This window comes from Schistocerca serialis, chromosome 6 (genome assembly GCF_023864345.2).
Source record: "Schistocerca serialis cubense isolate TAMUIC-IGC-003099 chromosome 6, iqSchSeri2.2, whole genome shotgun sequence".
Taxonomy (NCBI): domain Eukaryota; kingdom Metazoa; phylum Arthropoda; class Insecta; order Orthoptera; family Acrididae; genus Schistocerca; species Schistocerca serialis.
In genome coordinates, this window is record NC_064643.1 from 199,339,673 (window position 1) to 199,365,685 (window position 26,013).

The 26,013-nt window shown below is 44.9% G+C and overlaps 1 protein-coding gene across 8 annotated transcripts in view; it reads right to left on the reverse strand.

Annotated features, from left to right (window-relative positions):
• LOC126484548 (protein grainyhead) overlaps positions 1–26,013 on the reverse strand; it is a 321,553-nt gene that overhangs the window by 163,555 nt on the left and 131,985 nt on the right. For all 8 annotated transcript variants that reach the window (XM_050108104.1, XM_050108101.1, XM_050108103.1 and 5 more), the window contains exon 3: positions 8,090–9,101. In XM_050108104.1, coding sequence (XP_049964061.1) covers positions 8,090–9,101 — 1,012 coding nt within the window. The remainder of the gene's footprint in view (positions 1–8,089; positions 9,102–26,013) is intronic.

Consider the following 26,013-nt stretch of genomic DNA (forward strand, 5'->3'; position numbering starts at 1 on the left):
TTCTTCAACGTTAGCAGCACGACACATAGGATTTCATTTCACACAGGAATTTCTTAGAATGTACGTCTGGAGCACAGCTTTGCGTGGAAAAACAGAAATGACGATAATCGATACTTTTGAGATGTGGTGCTACAAAAGAATACTAGAAAGTAAGTGGACTGATGCGATTAAGAAATTGAAGTCGTCGTCTGCAGAATCGGCCCGGATGAGAATATGCGTAAATTACTAAGCAGAAAAAGGGACACGATGATTGGACAGGTATCAAGACAACAGGGAATAACTTCCATAGTATTAGTAAGAGCTCTAGCGGACGAAACGTGTTGGAGAATACTAAGATTGTAATATATTCCGCTAATAATTACGGACGTTGAGCACAAATGCTACTCTGAGATGAAGTGACTGGCTCAGGAGAAGAATCATGGTAGACCGTATAGAACCAGTGACATGACTTATAGAAAGAAAAAACTTCTCGCATGCTGACGTCAGAGGTTTGAAGATAATTCTACAAATGATGATGAGACACTGAGAATTCGCTGTAAAAAAATGTATGACATTGATCCTGACGTAGTTCTGAGGATAATTCTAAGGAGAATGCCAACTAATCAGTCATTTTCATCCGAAAAAAGAAGCAAGAATCTGAATCGCGCGAAATCCACAAAATTGTTGAGCGTGTCATCATTTCCATCGTTCCTTCGCAGCAAGAACAATGGATTAACCAGACCTTGGGCAATGTAATGACCTTCGGAAAACATGATGGTATGAGTAACACATTGTACTTGAGGTAATTATCCTGGCGTGCACTGTTACGTGGGATGTACCCAGCTGCGCAATAGGTACTTTACGCAGGGACGTATGTGGAATACTGGGTTCCTGGTAGGCATCATGCCGCATAGCTACCATATGACCAACTCATTTGCAGTGTGAACAAACAGCAAATATGAAACGTAAGATGCAATATATTCAAGATATTTATTGACATGTTTCGCGAAGATATAAATCTAATAAATAGGAACTCTAGTACGGCGTACCACCTTTATATCTAATGACAAGCCAAGCTTCACGTCAGACTACACTGAAGCCTGATAATGAATACGAAAGGCGCGGTAATGAACTCTAACTGATGTCTCTTTTTGTAAGCTCAGATGCTGTGTGGGTCGATGCGCGTTTTGCACCGAGAATGCCCTTCTTTTCCTGGCGGCTTACTAAGAAATGTAATTTACGCGAGTGACTGCACAGCCATTACGCACACTTTATGACGGATAATTACCCTGAAAACACGCCGGAAAGCTAGTCTCTGATACTGGCTAAATAAAGTCGAAAACAAGCTGTTAAGCGTAGGCACAGTAATTTAAGGTTGGCGAGAATTTTTTTGAATAAAACGTTCGCCGTTTTCCAGCCGCGTCAGTTCGAATAAAATCCTCGAGCTTTCGATGACCATCTCCATCATCGTCGTCAGGAGTTCACTGACTGAGGGGGCTGCTACGGCTTCTCGCTTATATAGGCAGGATGACGACATCATCGGCAGCCAATCAGATAGACCCAACGTGGCGCGCGCGCGCGCGTAAGTCGACCCGGGCAGCTAGCGGAGCTATTGCCCGTGCCAGCACCGGTGACGTCAGGTGTCGCCAGGGGCAGGCGCCACGTTCGAAACAGCCGCTCCAGCGTCGCGCATCTGTCTTTGCTTTCTTTTCTTTCGATGTCCAACGCCCGCCCCCATGCGCTGCTGAGTGTGTATCCCTAGTCTCTGTTGAAATTGTTGTTGTTTAAACGAATCTCGGCCGCTTCCTTTATAACAGAGTCCCAACATGTAGACGCATGAGCCAACACTTTTGTATTTTCGAACTGTATTTTATGTCCGTTTTCTACGCAATGCTTCGCTATGGTCGACTTGTCAAGCTCCCTTCGTTTTATATGGCGCTTGTGCTCAGCACAACGTTCCGCAACCGTGCGAATTGTTTGTCCGATATACGTGCTGCCACATTCACAGGGTACACCATACACGCCGGACACTCGAAGAGCAATGTAGTCTTTAACAGGGCGCAACATATCTCGTATCTTGGGGGCGGGCCGGAACACTGGTCTTGGCCCATGTTTCTGCAGCAGACGTCGTACCATGCTGCTGGTTGCTCCACAGTGTGGTGGCAGGAATACAGTCCGTTTGGCCTCTTCTACTGATACACCAGGTGTCTTTCGTCGGCGGCCCTTGAAAGCGTTTGCCATGTCTCTTTTGCTGTATGCATTTTCCCCGAAAACACGTTTTAAGTTCTGCAATTCAGACTGTAGGTGGTCGTCGTCAGAGATAATCTTGGCTCTATGAACCAATGTGTTCAGGACAGCTTTCTTGTGTACAGGGTGAGGGAAACTATTGGCGTTCAAGTACCGATCAGTGTGTGTTGGTTTCCGGTACACTGAATGCCTTTTTTATGATCCCCCTTTTTACATCAATAGTTTATTTGTTATGTTCAATACTTCCTAGCATTAGGATGTGTACGCCTTGTAAAATACTGTTCAGAATGAGTAAGATTTTTCTGTCCTGATATTCCGGGGAAAAGACCAATCCCGGTAACCAGATAAAGTACGCAGACACTTGTAGTATATTTTGGGCTCTTCTCTAGGAGAAGCACATCAGTTCACAAAAACTTGTCCTCTTCAGTCATGTGAATTTTTCCATGTTGCAAGGTACAATTAACTGTGCCTATTACACTAACTACAACGGCGTATTATCCAATGAAATGATAACTGTCAAAATCTTGACTGTTGTGTTGTGATAGTGTAGTGAGTCAAAACTTTTCCTTGCATCTATTTTTCGCATTTTCAGTGGAGAACGTAACGTTGACAGTGTGGATGAAACGACAGAGAAAGAGAAAAAAAGAAATCACCCAGACAATTACTTTTTCTCTCGGGGCGTTAGGATAAACACCGTACTCGGTTATTACATTACGCGCCAAGGAAAAGTTGTAGTACAGTGGGAATTTCCTGATGCAGCCCGTCTCGTACTGTTTGTCTTTCATTTTTCCCCTCATTTGACACGTGGCTACGTGCTTCGTGACTGTAAATATTTACGCTCTCTCACTGAAGCAGTGAACATGCTCTGAACGAATGTGACGATTCATATATTGTAGGAGAAGATGCTGATGAGAGCTGCAGAGTTACTGAACACTGGTTTTTTATATTTTACCCATTAAGAAATAAGTAGCACGGCATTGGTTAAATGATACAGGAAAGGGAAATTTACGGCCATTAAATATGAAGAACAATGGATAAGAAAAATATGTTACAGCGTTAGAGAACAGAAAAGCATGAAAACACAATACCAAGTACAGATAGATTTACACAACAATAACTCATTACCTTAACGGACAAAAGCCAAAGGTTACATTTCAAAGTGATAGACGAAATCGATGTAGATACATCATATCAGTAGAGTTCTGCCCGTAGAAGCGAAGAAGTGGTTAATTAAAAGAAGCCAGATTGCTTGAAACGCAGTTCTGTAACATTAGTAAGATCTAGATTACTAGGAAAAAAGGAGGACGTACTTAAAAGCGGAGACAACCAGAGCGATGTCGCAGAGAAAAGAAAATATAGAGCAAGGGAATAATATGTTTCAGATCCTTATGGTCCATCTACTTCTTTAATTCTTTAGTGAGCAGCGTCCCAGATTTCTCACATTCACAGTCAGAAGCTGGGGAGTCTGTATGCACAACAACGTATCTTTAGTAACTGCTCGTCCTCCGACAATGAGTTGATGGAATTTCATGAAACTTTTGAGGACTTAAAATTAGGATCCGAAATGGAGAAACAGTTACTCATTAATATGTTGGACAAGTAATGCGAGAAATCTCGCTTTCATTTCTTTGTCAGACCCGTTACGTTGGAGAAAGGAAGGCCTCAGGATCGTAAAATGTTCTATTATCAGTGCTGCTCACCTGTCAAACATTCAAAGAAAGAAAACACGAGCAGTTATTAGTTTCGATGAAAACTAGGTGTGAAAAATTATAGGGGCACTAACAAACAATTGAAAGTAATAAAATACCTCCACATGAAAACAGAGCAGAATACAGGAGCGCACTGGATAAAGCAGGCAAGCAACGAAATTATTAAGTGGAGTTTTACGGAGTACGCACATAAGATCAAAACGAAGATTAAGATATTCAGAACTATTGTAGGAATTATAGTAACGTATGGAACAGAAACATGGGAAATAACTAATAGAATTTTTAAGAACGTATTCTCAACGGAGATGAGTGTTTTGGAGGTGTTGCTGAAAGTTGACACTACATAAGAGAATGAAACCGGACACCGCTGTAGTGGATATAATCGAAGCAAAACGACGGAGAAGATATAGTCATGTGTGCAGTTTGGGTGAGAACAGGAGACCTAAGAAGAAGAAGAAGCAAAGCTAAATTAATAATCATCAGCAAGAAGACGTACCAAACTGTCATCTAATATTAATGGTAAACTTGTAGAACAACTAAAGAAGTACAGATATCTGGGAGCTAACATTAAAACCAAGTGGGATGACTCGGAAGAAATTAAGCTCCGTATTGAGAAAGCCAGATCCTTGTTTTGTAGAACGTCCAATGTTTTCGAGAGCTATCATCTGTCAGTCGAAACAAAATTAAGATCTGTACGTTGTTACATATTTCCCATCCTTTTTTTGGAGATGAGACTTGGAATTTCACCGAGACGACAAGCAATTGACTTAAGATGTGGCTGGATAGACGAGTGCCACGGGCAGAAAAAATTACTAACAAACACGTTCTCCGCAAAATGAAGAAAAAAGTAATCCCAAACACAATAAAATCCAGAAAACTGCATTTTCTCGACCACCTAAATAGGAAATACGTACGAAATGCTTCAAAACATTTTTGAAGGAAAGGTATCTGATAGAGAACGAGAAAGAAGAAGAATATCTTGGCTTCGAAACTTAAGGACATGGGCGTCACAAAAAAGAAAAAAAAATGGTTCAAATGGCTCTGAGCACTATAGGACTTAACATCTATGGTCATCAGTCCCCTAGAACTTAAAACTACTTAAACCTAACTAACCTAAGGACATCACACAACACCCAGTATGGACTTCACACATAACTATGATGGTCACCAGCATCCAGAAAAGATCTACAGGTTGTTAAAAAAGTGTCGAATGTTTTGAGGATGGCGGTATCTACCAAAACAAATACAAGTCCAATAAACATGGTCTCTACAATGTATACCTTAAGACTTAAGAGCACTTCATCTTCGCTACTGTCAGACACAGCACTTCACCTGCAAGATCTTTGCCTTCCACATTTTGGGAGGAAGTAGTATGGACTAAACTAGAAGATAGACTATAAAATGCGTATGTTAAGAGCTATGGGCACCTATTCATCTTCGCTACGGTGAAACATCTGTTTAATTAAACAAGTGGTCATTGCTCTTAAGGTAGGCATATTAGAGCCCATGTTTATTGTAGTTTTTTCCGTGTTTTTGTGGATACTATCACCTCTGAAAATATTCGACACTAGTTTTTTAACACCTTGTGTATCAGTAAAAGGCTAACCCGGCACACAATGCCAGTGGCAGGTTGCCTATCTAACAGCTCCCACGGGCAACAAAAATTTTATTTCGTAGAATAATTAACCAAATTTAAGAATCTAAAATGCTGCATTGATCTAATGATTAACAGGCATAAGCTTAAGCTAAAGGTTTGGCACAGTGAGACAGGTAAAGCATTACCGTTAGAAACTTGGGTATATGTCTCGAGGCAGCGTAACTCAAGACACGCAAATTGCCCAGGCTATATATTTATCCATTATTCAGGGTGCTTGGAAATACCCGTTACCAACTTCTAGGACTTTTACAGGGGAGTGAGTACACAGTGTTCTGAATAGGAGCCCAAGTCTGGAAATGCACAGTTTACGTTCTACGACGCTTTCAGTTCAGATGTGTAACGCGTTCACGTCTGCTGAGGGAATGAGAAACGACTCAAGAGTTGCTTGTCCTGGCATGCAGTAGGGTAGACAACATGACGTGTGTTACGTCGCATGAAAAATTTGGTTTACGAGACTCTGTAGAGACAGAGGAAGATATGCTGGTTCGAGTTCTGACCGCTGCACTAGAAACTCAAGAGACGCCAGGTGGGATGGAGAGTGCGCACCAGGACAAGCTTCGTAGGTACACTGTCGTTGGTGGTCGCCACATCGAGTCGCTTTTGTAATGCACCAGTACTGTTCTGTAAGTATATTGTGCTGGGTTCCGTTTTGTTTTGGGATAGTATAAACACGTAATGTTTAAATGTTAATAGAAATAAATGTGGTTAAGTTATAAATGGATGTTTCGTTATGTTTATTTTCTAACTGTTACCTAGTAATTGTACCGTGTCACGCCTATTGCAATTCCTGGAGCAGAAGTGGATGAGTTTAGTTAATTTAGTTTTAGTTGTGTCATGTTCCATAGATCATTTTCCCGATTATTTTATCGATATGATGTGAAACAGGTCAGTTTGCAAGATATATATATATACACACACACATGAATAGTGCTAATATTAATATTACTGAAATTTTTAGTTCTACACATGCAACTACATTTAGAGGTACAAATATATATACATTTTTTTATAATTTCGGAAAAAGAAACTCGTCCATGGAGTATAAGGAGTTGTCCAAAAGAAATGATTTTAAGCTAGATTTAAAACTTGATCTGCTACCTGCGAGACACTTTACGTGGTTGGGCAAATTGCTGAATAATGTACTCCTTTTCGAGCAACTGACAGCCTCAATAACGGATAGGAAAGGCCATTTTTCCCTGTAGTGTTGTAAGTGTGAACATCACTGTTCTTCGTGAACAGTGATGGATTATTTGTAACGAATTTCATTTGCGTATATATGTACTCTGATGGTGCGGTTAAAATACCTAACTCCTTGAAAAGGTGCCTACATCACGTCCTTGGGTGAACTGCACTAATTATTCTCACTGCTCTCTTTTGTGCAGTCAGTACTTTATGTCTAAGTGGTGAGTTACCCCAGAAAACTAATCCATAAGACATTATTGAGTGGAAATATGCAAAGTACGTTAGGAGGCTGATCTGTTTATTACCAAGACTAGCAATTATACGAAGAGCGAAAGAAGCTGAACTTAGTTGTTTGACAAGTTCAGTAATATGCTTCTTCCAGTTCAAGTTGTCATCAATGTGAACACCCAAAAATCTGGAGAAATCTACCCTGTTAACTGAGCCGTGCTCATATGCTACATCAATTGTCGGTATGACTATTCCGTGTACAGAACTGGATATAGTGAGTTTTTTCAAAATTACGGGAGAGTCCATTTTCTGAGAACCACTTAATAATTCTTTGAAAGACATCCTTAACAATATCTTCAGGTGTTTTTTTCTGGAAGGGGTTTATTATAACACAATCATCTGCGTAAAGCACTAGTTCCGCTTGCTGAACGTTAAGTGAGAGGTTATTCACATGAATAAGGAACAGCAGAGGACAGAAAATTGAACCCTGTGGGACTCCCTTTCACTACATTTTACCACCCTCCCAACATTATTTGTGCTATTCAGGACAACGTTTTGCTTTCTGTTCATTAAGTATGATCATGAAGTATGATTCAAACCAGCTGTGTGCATAGCCTTCAATTGCACAAAACCAGAGTTTTTCTAAGAGTGTGACATGATCCACATAATCAAATGCCTTGAAGAGATCACAAAAAATACGAACTGGCGATGATTTGTTACTTAGGGCTTGTACGAATTAAGCACCTGAACTGAAGCCGTCGTAGAACGGAAACGGTAAGTTTCCGGACGTGGGTTCCTATTCAAAATATTGAGTACTCACTCCCCTCTACAAGTCCTTGAGTTTGTAACGGTGATTTCCGATCACCCTGTATGCACGATTTGAAATCTTTTCTAAAGCTTTTTCTTGGTTAAATGCTTGACGTCACTTATTTAACATATTAACTCATTTGTAAGCTTGAAGATGTATTATACATGGAAGTACCATTCTTTGAGGAATAGGAGACCGGGGGAGGGGTTGCTGATAGTCCCTGGAAGAAGAAGAGGCACAGTGTGGGGACGGAGGGAGCGGTCTGCTGTAGGTAGTTACCTGCTGGATGGCGGCCTGGTCGCGCGGCGTGATGGCGTCGGTGCCGATGCCGGAGTCCGGCGAGGGCAGGTCGACGGTGAGCCCGGCGGCGACCACCGCCTTGGCGCCGGCGGCCGTCGCGTGGTACGAGCTGCCGCCCCGCACGTACCTCTCGACGAAGGAGGCGGCGCCGGACGACGCGGCCGACGCCGACACGGACGCGGCGCCGGCGGGCTCGGGGCTGTCGCCGTAGGCGACCACGCTGTGCGGCGTCTGCTGGCGCGAGTAGCCCGCCTGCTGCTGCTGCTGTTGCTGCTGCTCGAAGTAGTCGCGGTAGTAGGGCTCGGCGACGCTGAAGGCGGTGCCGGCGGCGGCGCGCACCCCGACGCCCGCGCCGGCGCCCGCCAGCGTCGTCACGTAGCCGTTGGCCGGCGCCGACGTGACGGCCGCCGCCGTCGTGTACGGGTCCGAGTAGGCGATGGGCGACGGCGACCCGCTGTGGAACATGTGCGAGCCGGCCGACGCGTACGCCGACATGGGCTTGAGGCCGTCGGCCGTCGCGATCAGCTCGATGGGTCCCGCGGCGGCGGCGGCGGCGTCCGCCAGCAGCGACGACGTCGACGACGGCGTCCGCGAGCGCGCCGCCAGCGCCTCCTCCTGCTTCACGCCCGCGTCCACCTCGCCATTCGCCGACACCACCACCAGCCTGCGCTGCTGCTGCTGTTGCTGCAGCTGCGGCTTTATGTCCGCCGGAGACTTGCGGTGGTGGCTCAGGTCCTCGGGCTCGCGCTTCACGTGCAGCTGCTGTTGCTGCTGTTGTTGTTGCTGCTGCTGCTGTTGCTGTTGTTGTTGCTGCTGCTGCTGGAGGAACAGCCCCTGAAGCTCCGCCGCCGACACGATCGTCTGCGAAGCGCCGCCCAGCGTCGCGGAAGGCGGAGCGATAAGCTCTAGCCCCGCCCCGGCCGCTAGCCCGTTGGCCGCCTTCAGCTGTGACGTCAGCAGGGGGCCCCCTCCGCCCGACGACGAAGTCGTCCTGAAACGTAGAGGCGCGCGCCGCTGATGTTCTGCGCATGCGCTAAAGCTTTCTGGTTTGTTTGACAGCTCCGCTAGCAGGGAGCTGCTGGCACCTGTCGCGGAAACGGGCGTTTCCTGGTCTACACCACTTCCTAATCGTAACCCTCCCCCCTCTTTTACACACACACACACACACACACACACACACACACACACACACACACACATAGGGGAAAGGGAAAGACGGCTCGACATGACATGGAACAGACACAAATATGAGACACGACAGTAATATAGTAGCCTCGAGAGCTCTAACTTTGTACGCGTTTATTTGAGAACCGACCACTCGACAGGAACTGACTTTGTATTTATCTATGATTGTGCCTAAAAATGTCATTTCTCATATTCGACAAGAACCTTCCTACCGCAAGGCAGCGTCAGATTGGCACTAGTGTCTGTTATGTATGTAAACCAAATGAACCTCATTTATAAGGCGAAAAATGCCTTGTGATATGTGCTCCGATACTCCACCTTGTGGCAGAAAGCTCAATAATACTGTCATGTCGTAAAATCAATGTAGCCATTACTACAAATTATTATTATTATTACTATTGTTATTATATATGGCTGTTGCACTGTATAAATTGTAAGGTTCACCCACGAAGAGTATCTGCTTACATACAACAAATATCCAGAAAGCCCTAAATCCTGTCTCATGAAATAAATACATAAAAAAGGAAAATAAGTAAATAAATAGATAAAGGTGTGTTAAAAATATTTCTCTGTTTAACAACAGAACGCTGATGTTCAATCTCTCACTCTTAACCAAATACTCTCTCTCATATATATATATATATATATATATATATATATATATATATATATATATAGGGGCAGAAGAGGATGCCTACGCTAAATTTAGTCCTTCCCCTAATTGAGTACTGATGCGCACAATGGGATACCTTTTCCAGAAGGAATTGATACAGGTCATCGAAAATGTTGAATAAGGGTAGTCCGTTTTTGCATTCTAACGAAATAGTATAGGGGACATGATAAGAGAGTTGGGGTGACAATGATTACAACAGGCGTTTCTCGTTTTGGCGGTATCTTTTCACATTAGCCTATAATCACCGAATTTCTCCTCTGAATATTTTATTAACTCCCACATATACAGAGAGGAACGACCATCGTGATAAAATAAAGAGAAATAACAGCTCGTACGGAGAGGTTTACGTGTTCCTTTCTTCAACGTGCTATTCAAAATTATAATGATAGAGCAACAGTGTGAAAGTAGTATTGTGAAACCTCTGCCAAGCTCTTGCAAGAGTAGTTATGTAACTTACATGTAGACACGGCACTAATGCAAGACATAGTGCAAATATGTATGAGACACGGCAGTTAGTAGTGTAATATTTTCCAGAGCTCGAAATATGTGTGCATAGATGTGGAAAGGGAAAACTTGGCTGAAACTGAGTTAGTACCGATTTTCTGCTCTTTAACGTGCGCATGAAGCATTGCCGAGGTATGACTTAAGCATACAGCAGTTTCTTCTTCTATTTTTAATAGCTTTAAAATTGTAATAAATGGAAAAATAGTAGGGCAAGAAACAAATTTTAGATACTTGGGATACAATGCTTCACAGGATAACGAAATTGATTTTCAATGTAAGATAAAGAAATTTCACATCGTGAATGATATTGTAAGACGAAACATTCAAAGCAAATGTAGGAAAGACACTTCTCAAGTTTTACAAAACACTGTTACTCCTGGTTGTAATGTATAGAAGCGAAAGCTGGAAAACAACAGTACACACACTGAGAAACCAGATAACAAAAATGAAATTTCTCAGTCATGCAGTGGGATGCAAAAGGCAAGACTGAACGCGAAATACAAATATAAGAGCAGAATTAGGTTTGATGGTCTCAAATGAACACATTAGAATACAGAAAGACTATCTCGATGTTGTTATATTATCCGACTTGTTACCCACAGATAATAACATCGATTTTTTAAAAAATAATTTGTTTATCATTTATATATTCTCGTTTTAAGTTTAGAAATGTTCTCGAAAGTATTAAAATCGGGGATGAGTACGTGCAATTTCTCTCTCTCTCTCTCTCTCTCTCTCTCTGGCAGAATTAAGAGAGTAACCCCAGATTGCTTGCTATCACTGTCAAGATAAATTATGTCTGCCATTCCTCGATTCTACTCTTTAAATATTGATGGTCGACAAGATCTTTGATATTTTTAAAGTAGGAGGCATATCTAGACAACACCTGTGACCGTTCCTCTCTTTAGCGGAATATTAAATTTCGTCAAGACAGTAATTTTTTTGTTTTTTTTTTGCGATTGGTGGATTCGCTATGTATACAACCGTCTTCATATCTTGGGCTGCGTCAGAAGTATGTCTATTTAATAAGCATATCGTATGGCCACCATGGTTAATAGATCGGACCTTTTGTTAGGACTCCCTGTTCAAGATTACATAATTAAGAATTTAGCTTCTCTTAGAAGAACTATGGCAGATGACCTGCTGAAAATGCGCTGCCAAGGATGGAATACCAGCGCAATGCAGATTGACAAACGTCGCTTACTTACTAAGTAATTTGGACGATTGACGTTCAAATCTGTCTTGTCGTCCTGAATTAGGTTTCTCACGATATGCTTGAGCCACTTCGATCCGCGATGGATCCTGCATCAACACGGCAGCAGACTAGTGTATGGACGAAATTTCGACGACCACTCAAGTCGTCATCTTGGGAGAATGAGATTTTCACTCTGCAAAGAGTGTGCGTTGATATGAAACTTCCTGGCAGATTAAACATCCCCTAGGCTGTGGCTAAGCCATGTCTCCGCAATATTCTTTCTTTCAAGAGTGCTAGTTCTGCAAGGTTCGCAGGAGAGCTTCTGTAAAGTTTGGAAGATAGGAGACGAGGTACTGGCAGAAGTAAAGTTGCGAGGACGGGGCGTGAGTCGTGCTTGGGTAGCTCAGTTGGTAGAGCACTTGCCCGTGAAAGGCAAAGGTCCCGAGTTCTAGTCTCGGTCCAATCTGCCAGGAAGTTTCTTGCTTGATTCTGCTGATTTACGATAAGCTCGCCCTGGGCGCATACATTAGTGAAATGTTGTAGAGGTGGTTTAAATTTCTGGTAAGTTCCTACGGGACCAAACTGCTGAGGTCCCTAGGCTTACACACTACTTAATCTAGCTTAAACTAATTTACGCTAAGGACAACACACACTGATGCCCGAGGGAGGACTCGAACCCCCGACGGGAGCAGCCGCGCGAACCGTGGCAAGACACCTCTGATCGCGCGGCTGTGATCCATGTGTTCCAATGCTTCTGCACACCCTGAAGAAGACGACTGGACGAGTCATCGAAATATCGGAGATAAAAATGGAATCAACGAGTTTGCCCGTCACCCAAAAGCACGCTGTGAAAACGTGAGAGATCGTGGCCACACACGATTTTCTTCGTTACCGTTGTCGAACTAAGTGAAAGCTTGCTCCTGTCACGACCCCTGCATTTACGGCAGGTTAAATCGCGGCGTAGCTACGAAATTCTTATCTCCATACACGGCAGCGTACGTGGCCACGGGCAGGCCGGCAGACAAAGAGGGTCGGACGCTCGAGCCGCGCCAGCAGCGGGCGTGCGAGACTAATGCCTTATAATTGATTTGTTTTAAAGCGTGCGTGCCGAGCGGCCATATTTAATACGGCGGGGCGCCCTGGTAGCTAATCTCGCGGTGCGTGAGAATATAACGCCCGCTGGGAACTGGCAGTCCGCCTCGCGGAGCACCGGGGGCGAGCAAAGAGACGACGGAGGAGCGGGGAAAAAAAGAGGAAGAAACGGTTTTAATGAACAGGTCATGAGTTATGGGGCCGGCCGCCGGCCCCCACAACAATTATGCACGCACGGCGCGCAGAACGCTCACAAAGACGTCGCCGGCTGTGGCGAAGTTTTTGTGCCGTATCCTGATGTATGTGCGTACGCTCGGTCGCTCGCCGGGTCGGAGTCGAGCGCGGGACCGCACGCTGGGACCGAATGCCTTTACAAATATTAGCCAATAAGAAGGCGCCGCCGACGCCTCGAATTATGGCCGCCGCTGTCTGACATATTCTGCTACGGTCGCTCCGCAACATCTCTCACTTGGCCTTTTTCTCCTTTTCCTCCCTCCCTCGTCCTATAACCATACTTTCCGGCCGGTATCCTACGGTCTGCAAGCCACCATACTAAGCGCTGCAGATGGTACTCTGAACGAATGTCAGCCATTTGTGTCCTATTCCGTTCGCAGAGGGGGCGACAAGAAAGAGTAGATGCCTCTATCCCCGCCACCCCCTTCCCAAGTTCTCTTCGTCGTATTATGTCATGAGCCCCTACGCGAATTATAGGCGGGTATCAGCAGAACTTTCCTCTTCGATATCGGTTCTCTGCATTTATCCGAAGTGTTTCGTGTGAACAACGTCGTCCTTCTTCCGAAGATTATTATTTTGAGGTGCTCTGAGTATGTCGGCACGGACTGTATAGACCTGTTCTAAAACTACGTATCCTTACAAGGGGTGGACAAAAATATGGACCGAGGAAGGTGGCGCAGTGATTAGCACACTGGACTCGCAATCGAGAGGATGACTTCAAACCGACGTCCGGCAGTCCTGATTTAGGTTTTCCGTGATTTCCCTAAATCGCTTGAGGCAAATGCCGGGATGGTTCCTTTGGCAGGGAACGGCCAACTTCCTTTCCCATACTTACCTAACCCGATGGGACCGATGACCTCGGTGTTTGGTACCCACCCCCAAATCACCAAACCAAACAAAAATAGCCTATTGAAACACCTCTAGAAAAGCAAGCGTGAACATAAATACATCATTATCATCATCATCATCATCATCATCATCATCATCATCATCATCATCATGGACAGTTTCCAAACTCTGGTCGGGTCTGTCTTGCCACCATCTCCCCGTCGTCCCTTTGATCATCCAGTCTTCTCCTTTCTTCTGGGAACATTCCTCCACTCCTTTCAGCCATCTGTCTCTCGGTCTTCCTCTTGGTCTCATCTCGTGTATCCTCCTGGGTATCCTCTTCTCCTTCATTGGCTTAACGCGCCGATACCATCTAGCCTTGATTTCTCTATTTCCTCCTGTAATGGTTCCACTTTCATTAACTCTCTGATCCTCTCATTTCTTAATCTGTCTATCTTTATCACTCCAATGCTATTCCTCAGGATTTCATCTCACTAGCTTGTACTTTGCTTTTCTCTCTTCCTTTCATAACCCAGGTTTCGGATGCATGTGTCAGGATTGGGACAGAGTATGACCGATATATAACCTGATTTGGGGTACATCCTTGCTCCATATCAGGCTTCTGACACTCTTCCGAAATGCTTCTGATTTTCTCCCCCGCTCGTTTATTTGTCGCTTTTTCCATCTTCCTGTATCAGGTTTCCTAGGTACTTGAAACTCTCCACTCTCCTCAATCATTCCCCCTATCAATTGTTATTCCAGTTGTTCCTCGCTCCTTCGTTCTTGTTGTCACAGTCATCTTATTCATATTAAATTTCATCCCATATTCTTGTACTGTTCGTTCCCATACGTCCAACAAGTAGGAATGAGGTATAGTGGGGACTGTGTGCGCCCCGGACCGCTACGTTAGCTGTGAAGGTCCTACAGGAAACCTGAAAAGTGACGGCTAAGGGGGCTCTGGTGAAGCTACGGTAGGCCCAGCAAGCCAGTAGTGGATTATGATTTCTGCTTTCAAAGATAGAACGGGTCTCGGAAACATAAATTCAGAGTGTGTAAATTACAGGAGGAAGGGGAAGAAAGGAAAGGAGAAGGTAGTGATGTCCGAGAGAACGGACATTACGCATTGATATAAATACATACGCTAGCCATGCCTCCAGGTTGTGCTGTTTTATTTGACCACGAGTGGCATCTGTTCTCAGTACGTTGGAAGCGTCAGTCGTAGTCAGCACAGTGTTCTGTGTAGTTGGGGCGCATTACGTCGCAACTAAGTTAATTCGGACGTGGGTAAATTGTTTGTGGTCGCACGGTCGGTGCTTCCGTAACCGAGGTCGCTGATGTGTTTCGAGTTTCAAGAGACGCCGTATCGAAGATTTAAACCACATACAGGGAAAGCGGAAGAAATGTCACCCCCCAAGTCACAACACGGACTAAAGTGTGCGCTAAAATGTAAATGTCGTGTGACTAGGACCACCTGTCGGGTAGACCGTTCGCCGGGTGCAAGTCTTTCGATTTCACGCCACGTCGGCGACTTGCGCGTCGATGGGGATGAAACGATGATTAGGACAACACAACACCTAGTCTCTGAGCGGAGAAAATCTCCGACCCAGCCGGGGATCGAACCCGGGCCCTTAAGATTGATATTCTGTCGCGCTGACCACTTTTTTTTCTTTTCTTTTCTTTCTTTTTTTTTTTGTTCCTTATTGATCTTCATGTTTGGTCGTTGCGGACGTCGCAAGACATCCTGTTCAAATTCGGTGGTTGATCCACTCAGTTTTTTTATTACAGAGGCCAACCGGCTCTCTGACCGAACACGCTGAGCTACCGTGCCGGCTAAACCACTGAGCTACCGGGGATGCACAAAGTGTGCGCTGAGTAATTGTGACAGACAGTCACAGAACAGGACTGAGCCGAAAATTAGGGGGGCGATACATGCAAAGATCGATACGGAACTGAATATCGCACTCGTGAACCCTGTCATCACCAAAACAAACACCAAGGGAGTTCCATAACCAGCAAACTGCAAGGCGAGCTGGAATCCCAAAAGCACACATCAGTGGTACAAATGCTCTAACGGGAGAACATGGTGCCGAAACCCTAAGTCCCGGACTAGGAGGCAATCCAAGAAATTCATTGGTCGGATGAGTCTTATTTCACAGTGTTTCCAACTACTGCAGAGTTTACGCCCCAAGAGTTCGGTGATTATGCGGACAGTCATAACCTGGATTCCATGATCCACTTGGGTACCGTACAAGGTCATATTACTGCCAAGGATTATGTGACCATTTTGGCTCACGTTCAGCCCATGATTAAATGTTTATTTCCCGGTGATGATGCAGTGTTCCAAAGACAACGGGACTCCTGTTCCCACGGCTCACATCGTCCAGGACTCATTTTGCGAGCACGAGGATGAAATGTCGCATCTCCTCTGGCCACAACAGTCACCAGATCCAATATTATTGAAACTTTGTGATTTACTGTGGAGAGAGAGGCGCTCTGTCGATATCCAAGATCATCATCGTTGGCTGAACTCGCCACTATTATGCAGGAAGAACGGTATAAGATTCTATTGAAACCCATATAGGACGTTTACTTATCGATTACGAGAGGACTGGAAGCTGTTTCGCATGCTGAGGTTTTCCTACACCGTATTATGCATGGCAGTGTGCTGTGTTTTTTGGTGTTTTCATATTTTTGTCTGCCCACTGTATGTTGCCCATTCCATGCTTCATCGGAAAGCTGCTAAACCCTACCATATGGTACAAAAAGCATTCTCTGTTGTTGGCAGCGATTGGATCTAGCTGGAGAAGCCTTGAGGAACAGTGGGGGAGATGAGAGCTTTTTTTATCTAATTTTTAATTAGATATGGGAAAGCAGCTTTTCGAGGCAACATTGTATGATGAATGCTTCGTGAATTTCTTATCGCGTCAGATTTGTGTGTAAACTCAAGCTTTCCCACGCCTTACTCTGTCGTCATCTTCAAGAGTTATCTGTAGGCAGCGTGATACCAAATTCAGTTGGCCGAATTATGTCACGGAGACGAAGTCGCGGAATTCCACGTGTTTCCCTTAGTTGCGTAGGGAAACGGCAGTTTGAAGCAGAAAGGTTTTAGAGAAACGAAATTATTGATCCACCATCTAACGAAGTCTGCATCGCTAGCAACGTTCCCCCGTCATAAAAACAGACATTGCCCGTGGCAGCAAGTGCATAGTCTGTGAGACTATGTCTCCGAAACATTGCTCGGTCAACTAAATAATTTACCACATGGCCCGCCGGCCGGGGTGTCCGAACGGTTCTAGGCGCTTCAGTCTGGAACCGCGCGACCGCTACGGTCGCAGGTTCGAATCCTGCCTCGGGCATGGATGTGTGTGATGTCCTTAGGTTAGTTAGGTTTAAGTAGTTCTAAGTTCTAGGGGACTGATGACCTCAGATCTTAAGTCCCATAGTGCTCAGAGCCATTTGAACCGCATGGCCCTCGTACGTGACGGCAGCTTGAGTCGATATTTAAACCCGACACGGCAAAAGTGACGCATGTTTGGGGCTCTATAAGACACATAGTAAAGGATCGGCGGCCACTCTCCTTGAGGTAAATGAAACGTCCGAGTACTCTAAGAGGAGCGCCGGGGCCACCACCCACGCAGTCGCGCCGGTGGGCGGTTGGACGGCCGGCAGGTGGCGGCAGAGTTTAAATTCTTGCGCGTCGCCCACCTGCGGCGACAAAGCAGCCAATTAGCGGGCACGGGTCTGCCTCGTTAGCAGCGCCGACACCCGATCTGAATTTCCGAGCGCTTTGCCAGCCCTCTCTCGCCGCCGCCGATCCTCGTTAATTGACGATGTACTCTCTCGGTGCTAAAGCACGCGGAAGCTTCTACGTGGAATGTATTAACAACTTCGAACTGGAGATCCTTTCGATATGAAGGAAATCTTCTACCCACCTCTGGAGCCTGCTGCGAGTACACGAAACAGGCTGTGCAGCAAATGTGGTAACGTAACTCTAGGATGAAAGATTAAAATTGTGTGTCTGACTAGGACTCGAACCCAGTGTAACAGATCGTTCCTGGGCAACGACTGTCGGCGAGAGCTGGTCGCTATTGGTGAGCGACAGTGCTGGTTTCCGGTGTCCGTGCGACTGCGACTACACTCCAGTCTGGAGATAAAGGCCTGGGCACTCTAACCAAGCTGACGGGTGATGGTCTGGCCCGATTGGATGGTCTTTCGAGCATGTTTTGGATAGTCTTTCGAGCGTGTTTCCCACAGAGCGGCTTGTATTTCGCAGTATCCTTTGGGGAACAAACTCCTGAAAATGTCCACATGCGGCTGCAGTTTACGGTAGCAGGAAATTGCCAATCGCAATGCTTGCTTTCTGCTCCGGAGGCTTATTGGACGGAACGTCTGGATGTGAATCTCGTGCAGTCATGGACTACCAGCGAAATCGAGGAGTCGCTCAGTGGCCCTGATAGGGTACAGGTGGCGAGTTCAAGCCCTGTAGAGCGGAGGTGGCGCGGAGGCGTATTTCGGAAGTTTGTAGTCAGGGATCAGTAAGGTTTTTCTCTCTGTGTGGAAAGTGGACTTGTCAGTTGCACACTCATAATGCACTGTTACGTAAACACACTGAAATGCTGCAGCATTATATTAACAGAGTATCAACTATTTAAAAATAATAGTCGAATCATTGTCGCTGAGTTATGCTTAAATGGAAATGTGAACTATGGAATTCTTATGTATGTGCTAATGCTATTTAACTTCAGACTGTGATCCTTTGAGATTTACAGAGGAGATGGTGGAAACCGGTTTTGGCGGTGCAGACACTGACCGCGGTATTTGTTGTCCAATCCAATACTCTGAAGACTTTTGACAGTAGTCAGATGGCTCTAGGGCACTGAGTGGTAGTACAGAGGAAGAAACTGTTTTAACCCAGTTTCGCGGTACAAAGCGAGGCTGGCGACCGTGATTTAGACAGACAGCATATGAATAGCAAGGCCTAGATATTATCAAGTTCTGCCAACAAACGTTTTGTTTGTGTTCGTGGTTTCTGGCCGCGGCCGAGAGGGGACTTCACCAGACGCTGAAGAAGTTCCCAGACAATGGACGGGGAGGTGGTGATTCTTTTTTCGGGCAATGAGGACCTTGAGGAGTCAATATGACTTACAGTTTTTGAAACATAACAAGAACCCTGCCCGCGGTCGGCAGCTCTGTTAGCCTCTACCTCCGCATCTGAACAAATTGCCGCGAAACCTGCCAGATCAACATCGCAGATATAATTGACATTCCGGCTTTTTCCGCCGACCCTGCGGGAGGTACGTCCGGCGTCAAACTAATGCGTTATATACAGATCATTTTTCACCTTCCGCAGTCATATGCAGAATTAACGAGATGCGTGCCGATTAACTGTCGATATATTCAATGAAAATTATGGCGACCGGAACCGGCGGGAGGTGGCGGTAGGTCGGCGCTGCAGAGAGAGGTTCGCCCTGCAGCCGACATTAATCGGCTGCCTTCCTGTTCCAATATCTCTCTCTGGTAACGAGCTACATGTCCTGTCGTACGCCTGACGCCCTAATACGGAGCAATAGCAGGGAAATTGAGAAGAAAAGGCGACGCGAAAGTTTGATGCTGATTAACTTCCGACGTTAACATGAAACGCGGTAGCGGTTCTGGAGGCAATTAGGTTAGAATAAAACAAAACCGCGCTGGTCGGACAGCCGCTTTAAAAGAGACCTTTTACGATCGAGAAACCGGTACTGTGACCCCAGGTCATCTGCTTTTAGAGAAGAGCGCTAGTCCTGGATATAGCACTTGCAATTTTCCGGGAGATTTCCGACAAAAGCAACTACCGGTGAATATGTTTTTCAAGAACGCGGTTGGATTCCAGTAGCAGAAAGTGATGTTATGCAATGAAGAGGTTAGAACCAGATGATGATTAAAATTTGACTGGTGGACTTGTCAGTTGCACACTCATAATGTACTGTTACGTAAACACACTGAAGTGCTGCAGTATTATGTTAACAGAACATCAACTATTTAAAAAAATAAGTCGAATTATTATCGCCTATAGCTACCGACGTGTATCCAGTTCTTGAACAAATTCGACTGACTTGCTGGGATTCGCTTTTGGTACATTTGCTGGGTAGTATTTTTGACTGATTCTGGTAGATTAAAACATTCCCTCACACAATCTGCAGAGCGAATTATTAAGATAGGTGCCTCGAGATAAGGACCCTTTAGTGAAATTGAGCATTGAATGGATAGGGAGTCCATTAGATACAACCAAATGATACAGACGAAGGACTAATCCTCACGCTGCTTAGTGGGCGTATATTGACAGGTATCAATAAGAGACAGTACACTATACACAACTGATCGAAACCTGTACAAAATATATTTAGGGAAGTAGAGAAATGATGTACTGGTTACTGATAAATAAATGTAAACACTACAGGTCATTCGAAAATTACCGTGTTTCATCGAACTGAAACATTCTTAAAGCTAGGCTAATCGATTAGAATTTTACAGGCAACTTACGTAAGACGAGGTAGGTGGAGAGATGGAATTGGGCAGGAAGGACGGAATTGTACAGTTATTTCTTTGCGATAGGAATGCACGCCGAACGCTATTAGCGCAACAAAAGCGATCTTGCAGTGGGGAAATATGAAGAAGGGTACAACTTTGGAAAGCCGCTACAATTAAATTAAGCAGGCTGCTAAAGAAAAGGGAACTGTCACTGTTGTCCAAAACAAAAATGGCTCGAACTGTGAACTTTTACGTAGTTTTGTGCGGATGTGAGTCGTAGAAAATAAAAACAGTGGATCACAAGAGAATCAGATCTTTTCAAAGGTGGGTTCTGGAGGACTATTCAGAAGATTTCGTGGACTGACAAAGTAAAACTATAAAACAGTTCTGAAAAGTAACCGAAAATATCTTTGGAATCCAACAAAATACTACAGTTGAAATTAATAATAACCATTCATCAGCTAAGCTCGCACAAAACATATTTTTTTAAATTTAAGACAACCGGTTTCAACAGACTATGCTGTCATCTTCAGGCCTTAAAATCTTTTATTGTAAAACATGTTGATATTACGCTGACCTCACGCACAAGATGTCGAGTGAGAAAAACATTATAAAAGGTTTGTCATCGCTATTTTTAACGACTTGGCATCTTATGTGTGAGGTCGGCGTAAAATGAACATGTTTTACCATAAAAGATTTTAAGAGCTGAAGATGGCAACTAGTCTGTTGAAACAGATTGTCTCAAACAAACAAAAATAAAAGATGTTTTATGGGATCTCGGCTGCTGAATGGTTTTTAACAATTAAACATATCGGCCTTCAGTTCTCCCAAAATTAGTCAGTTCGATCAGATGAAATTAAGGTAGTTTGGGCATAACTGAAAGCAGTCAACTCACTATAAATACTATAATGTTCGGAAGAACATAGAAAAGAATCAAGGAAAGCACCGATATGTCCCTGGAAGAGCTGAGGATCAAAACAACGTCTGGAAGTGCGTGGAGGGACATCGTTCATCTTTCAGAAATTTTCAAATGTGTGTGAAATCTTATGGGACTTAGGTGCTAAGGTCATCAGTCCCTATGCTTACACACTACTTAACCTAAATTATCCTAAGGACAAACACACACACCCATGCCCGGGGGAGGACTCTAATCTCCGCCGGGGCCAGCCGCACAGTCCATGATTGCAGCGCCTTAGACCGCTCGGCGTTCATCTTTTCTCTAGGAGTTGGAGACGGCTTGATGGAGTCTAACGACAACAACAAGATAAAGTGAAAAGGGACTGTACAATATTCTTACGGCTAAGATAAATTTTCGCAGTTGCTAGTATCGGTAAAAGGGAAATTTGTCCTTTTTTGTGATACTGTAAAAAATTAACAACGGTAAAATTTTGCTCTTGGACTATTACACACTACAGTGGGGAAAAAGAAAGACTGGTTAATGTATCACAGGCCAAAAGTAACAATGCAATCGCGTGTTCTTGGCTGGTATATCACTCCCTCCATCCTGTGCATCTTCTGAGTCGATACGTGCGAAAAATTGTAACAGAGCCCGAATAATGCTCGGCCGCAAACATTTATTCTGACGCTCGGAGCGAACAGAATTTTGCCGCATATCGGCCCGGCTCTACGAGGAGCACGTCCGAGATTCCGGGCAGATAAGGCGGGGCAGAGCCAGGGAGAAGCGCGCAGCTGCGCAGATAGGGCTGCCTGCCGCCTGGGTAGGCAGGTAGGTGGGTCGGGTATCGCGGGAAATTAGTTAGGGCCGCGCGCCGCGATGTTGAAAAACTAATAGCGCCGCCGATCAGATAGGGGCGAGCCAGCGGCACAGAGGGGGCGGAACTCGCCGGAAGCTGCTTAATTAATATCTGGCGGTCGGGTCGGCGCCGTTCCCCGGCCAGATTCCACCAAAATACTGTGTGTGCGCACGCACGGGCGCGAGACGCGTACTGCGACGCCGACGGCGTGCAGGTTCCAGTAGCAGCGTGATGAGAAAGCAACACGAATAGGTGGCGCGAATTTGCAGGAAATAGTGGCTGTCGTTGAAGCTAAAGGAAAGGTGTGATTAATTCAAAGAAAATAAAACTAATGGCACGAGGAGGAAATAAAAGGGTAAAGATAATGCTGATCATGCCAGATAGACAGGGTGTCTCAGAGGGAACGGTCAGTATTACGGAATATGACACCAACGATGATTACAAGCAAGAAAGTCTAGTAAACATTGGAAGCAATTGGCTCTAAAGTGCATAGCTGAAGAGCTATGAGCACTACTTCATCTTCGATGCTGTGAAACAAATTTCGTCTATTGCAAGCTCTTTGTTTTTCATATTTTGAGAGGCGGTAGTACGGACTAAAACAAGAAAAACGTGTTCAGTAAATATGGGCTCTAAAGTGCATGCCTTAACCCTTTGAGTACCAGTGGGTTCTGCTGAAACCACCGTTTTATTACTTCTTTGTTTTGTTTTAAGTACCAGCGCCTTTCGCATGAATTCACCGATGCTAAAAATGGCTTCGAATGGCTCTGAGCACTATGGGACTTAATTTCCGAGGTCATCAGTCCCCTAGAACTTAGAACTACTTATACCTAACTAACCTAATGACATCACACACACGCATGCCCGAGGCAGATTTCGAACCTGTGACCGTAGCGGTCGCGCGGTTCCAGACTGTAGCGACTAGAACCGCTCGGCCACACTGGCCGGCTCACCGATGCTACTGTAAAGACAGAGACATCTAGTGATGCACGAAGGTACTTCTACGTATGCAGTGCATTCCAGCAGCCATTTACAGTGTTCAAAGCAACAGTTGGCGCTCATTTTTGCTGCGTGATTGTAGGAGATTGTGAGATGTGGTTTTTTATGTTGATAATATTGAGGATATAATTACCGCATCAGCGAAAATATGTATTGTGACAACGCAATTTAAATGTCTAGGGCCTTGAAGGGGTACCTATATGACGGCCGTGGGCGAACGCAGCACATTATTCTTACTGTTCGCTTCGGTACAATCAGTATTTTCTTTCTAAGTGATGAGTTATCCCACAAAATTAACCCGTAAGACATTATTGAGTAGAAATATGCAAAATATGTCAGGAGGCTGATAAGTTTGTTTCCAAAATTAGCAATTATACGAAGAGTAAAAGTAGCTGACCTTCATTGTTTGAATAGCACAGTAATATGCTTCTTCCAGTTCAGGTTTAATAAAAAGGAGAAAGCGAGACTGGATAGTACACATATTAGGAAAAATGGAGGGGCTTTTAAATGCATTGTTAAATATGGTTCAAATGGCCATGAGCACTATGGGACTTAATATCTGAGGTCATCAGTCCCCTAGAAGTTAGAACTACTCAAATCTAACTAACCTAAGGACATCACACACATCCATGCCCGAGGCAGGATTCGAACCTGTGACCGTAGCGGTCGCGCGGTTCCAGACTGAAGCGCCTAGAACCACTCGGCCATTCCGGCCGGCTGCATTGTTAAAGGGGTGCGTAGGATGAAAGAGAAGACGAGGGAGGGAGGGTGGAGAGATTTCAGATCCCTGTCCATGGTAAGGACGGCAAGACATACAGCAGGGTTGAGAAGGAAGCGATACACCGGTTGGTATGGAGACGTAAAGGAGCTGCTATCACAGCAGGAAGCTAGGGGTGATATTTCGAGAGCAGTTGTTTAATATGGTCTCAGCTGTTCACTGCATTCACGTACACAATAATGAGCTATGAACTAATTTTTGAACTGTAGCGCTTCTGTTCTTAACGGAATTTGTTCGTAAATGCAGCAAGAAGCGTATACCACAAGCGTATTCCCTGTCAAAACAAGCTGGTTTAGTGAAAAATGTTCTGGATTTGCGATAAAACAGAGCGAAAGTTGCAAGCACTTTTTTAGAAATTAGGTCCCGAATTGTGCTTGACACTTTTTTGCAGCGTTGTTTTCCTGTATACAGCTTCCTGATCGCCAAGTGTCACGGCGTCCTTAACTTTGCGGTGACGTACTCGCGAGGAATGTGGGGCGGCGTGCTGAGGGTAGCGCGCTAGCGGCCTCGTGCTCCTCGCCATCCGGGACCGCGCCCGTCTCTGCCATCAATAATGTATGAGCGGACACTGGCCGCCTAATGACGCCGCTTTGTTTAGCCGCGACGACCTGGGAATGCTGCCGCGCGGCTCCAGATACAAGGGCGGCGAAACGCGCGTGGTCCTGCTAATGAAGAAGTCGGTTCGGACGTAGCACTCTTTTGGGCGGGGGTTGCACTATTACGGCACTGGTCGCGTCGCCGCTACCCGTCAACGCGCTAGTCCTAATTACCAGCGATGTTCCCATTTGCTCCCATAAATCTTTGCGCGCAGCCACGGAGGTCACCGTGCGGTTGGTGACCTGGAGACAGCTGACGAAGGCACCGAAGGACTTCTGTTTCGGGTGGGAACAGTCCAGCCCTCGCCTTTGCTGCTACCTTTCCAGTTCTCGTACTCTGTACAGGGTGGGCCAAAAGCCACGAAGGGGCTACGATTTTTATTTACCTTTAGTTGACATTGATTTTTCACAGATTTAAAGACCAAGGGTGGTAGATTGTTTACATTTGCGTGCGGAATATTATTTCAGATAGGTGTCCGACATTAAGTAAATAAAAAAGTTGCGCTCAGTTGTAAATCCTTCGCGACATTTAGTCCACCCTGTACAATACGTTTCATATGACTTTTAACGTGAATATCAAATGATGACACTGTCCAGGACCTCTCACGTTAACTCTATGAACTAAATTTTTGTGGACGTTCCGGCCGTAGTGGCCGAGCGGTTCTAGGCGCTACAGTCTGGAACCGCGCGACCGCTACGGTCGCAGGTTCGAATCCTGCCTTGGGCATGGATGAGTGTGATGTCCTTATGTCCGTTAGGTTTAAGTAGTTCTAAGTTCTAGGGGGCTGATGACCTCAGAAATTAAGTCCCATAGTGCTCAGAACCATTTGAACCATTTGTGGACGTGACATCAGTGCTGTTGTGCTATTTAGTACAAAGACTGGTTTGATGCAGTTCCCCATGCTAGTCTACCCTGTGGAAACTTCTTCATCTCAGCATAATTATTGAAATTTACATCTATTTGCACTTCCATACTGTGGTCATTAGTACTATTTATTCCTCTACAATTTTAACTCCCCCCCTTCCCCAAGTTCTCCCCACTACCAAACATTTGATTTCTTGAAAGCTTTACGAAGTATGCTGTCAACTGATCCTTTCTTTTAAGCGAGTTGTTTTGCTCCCACAAACTGTAAGTGATCAACTGTCATATAAAAGCCTTTTACACTATTTTCGTAACACATAACTGTTGCAAATCTATCTGCATCCTATACAGGCTGCGATATACATAGTCAACCACAAAGAAGAAAACCAGGAGAATACATAACTGATTTCGATTTCCAGCCATACACTGCCCTCCTCCTTCCCCCAAAATGCCACGCCAGCAGCTACAGTAAAAACCAATGGACAAAGTGTTCTATATCAATCTAGTTTAAGACTGTTTATTTTTAAGTAACATTTCTCTATGTATGTATGTATGTATGTATAAACACCTGAAGATGAACAGAACATGTTCGAAACGCGTTGCATTATGTTAGATTAAGCATAAAATAAAAAGTGATTGGTAGCAGAAACTTGAAATAAATAATTATCCCACACAGTCACGGTTCACAAGCATAGCCAT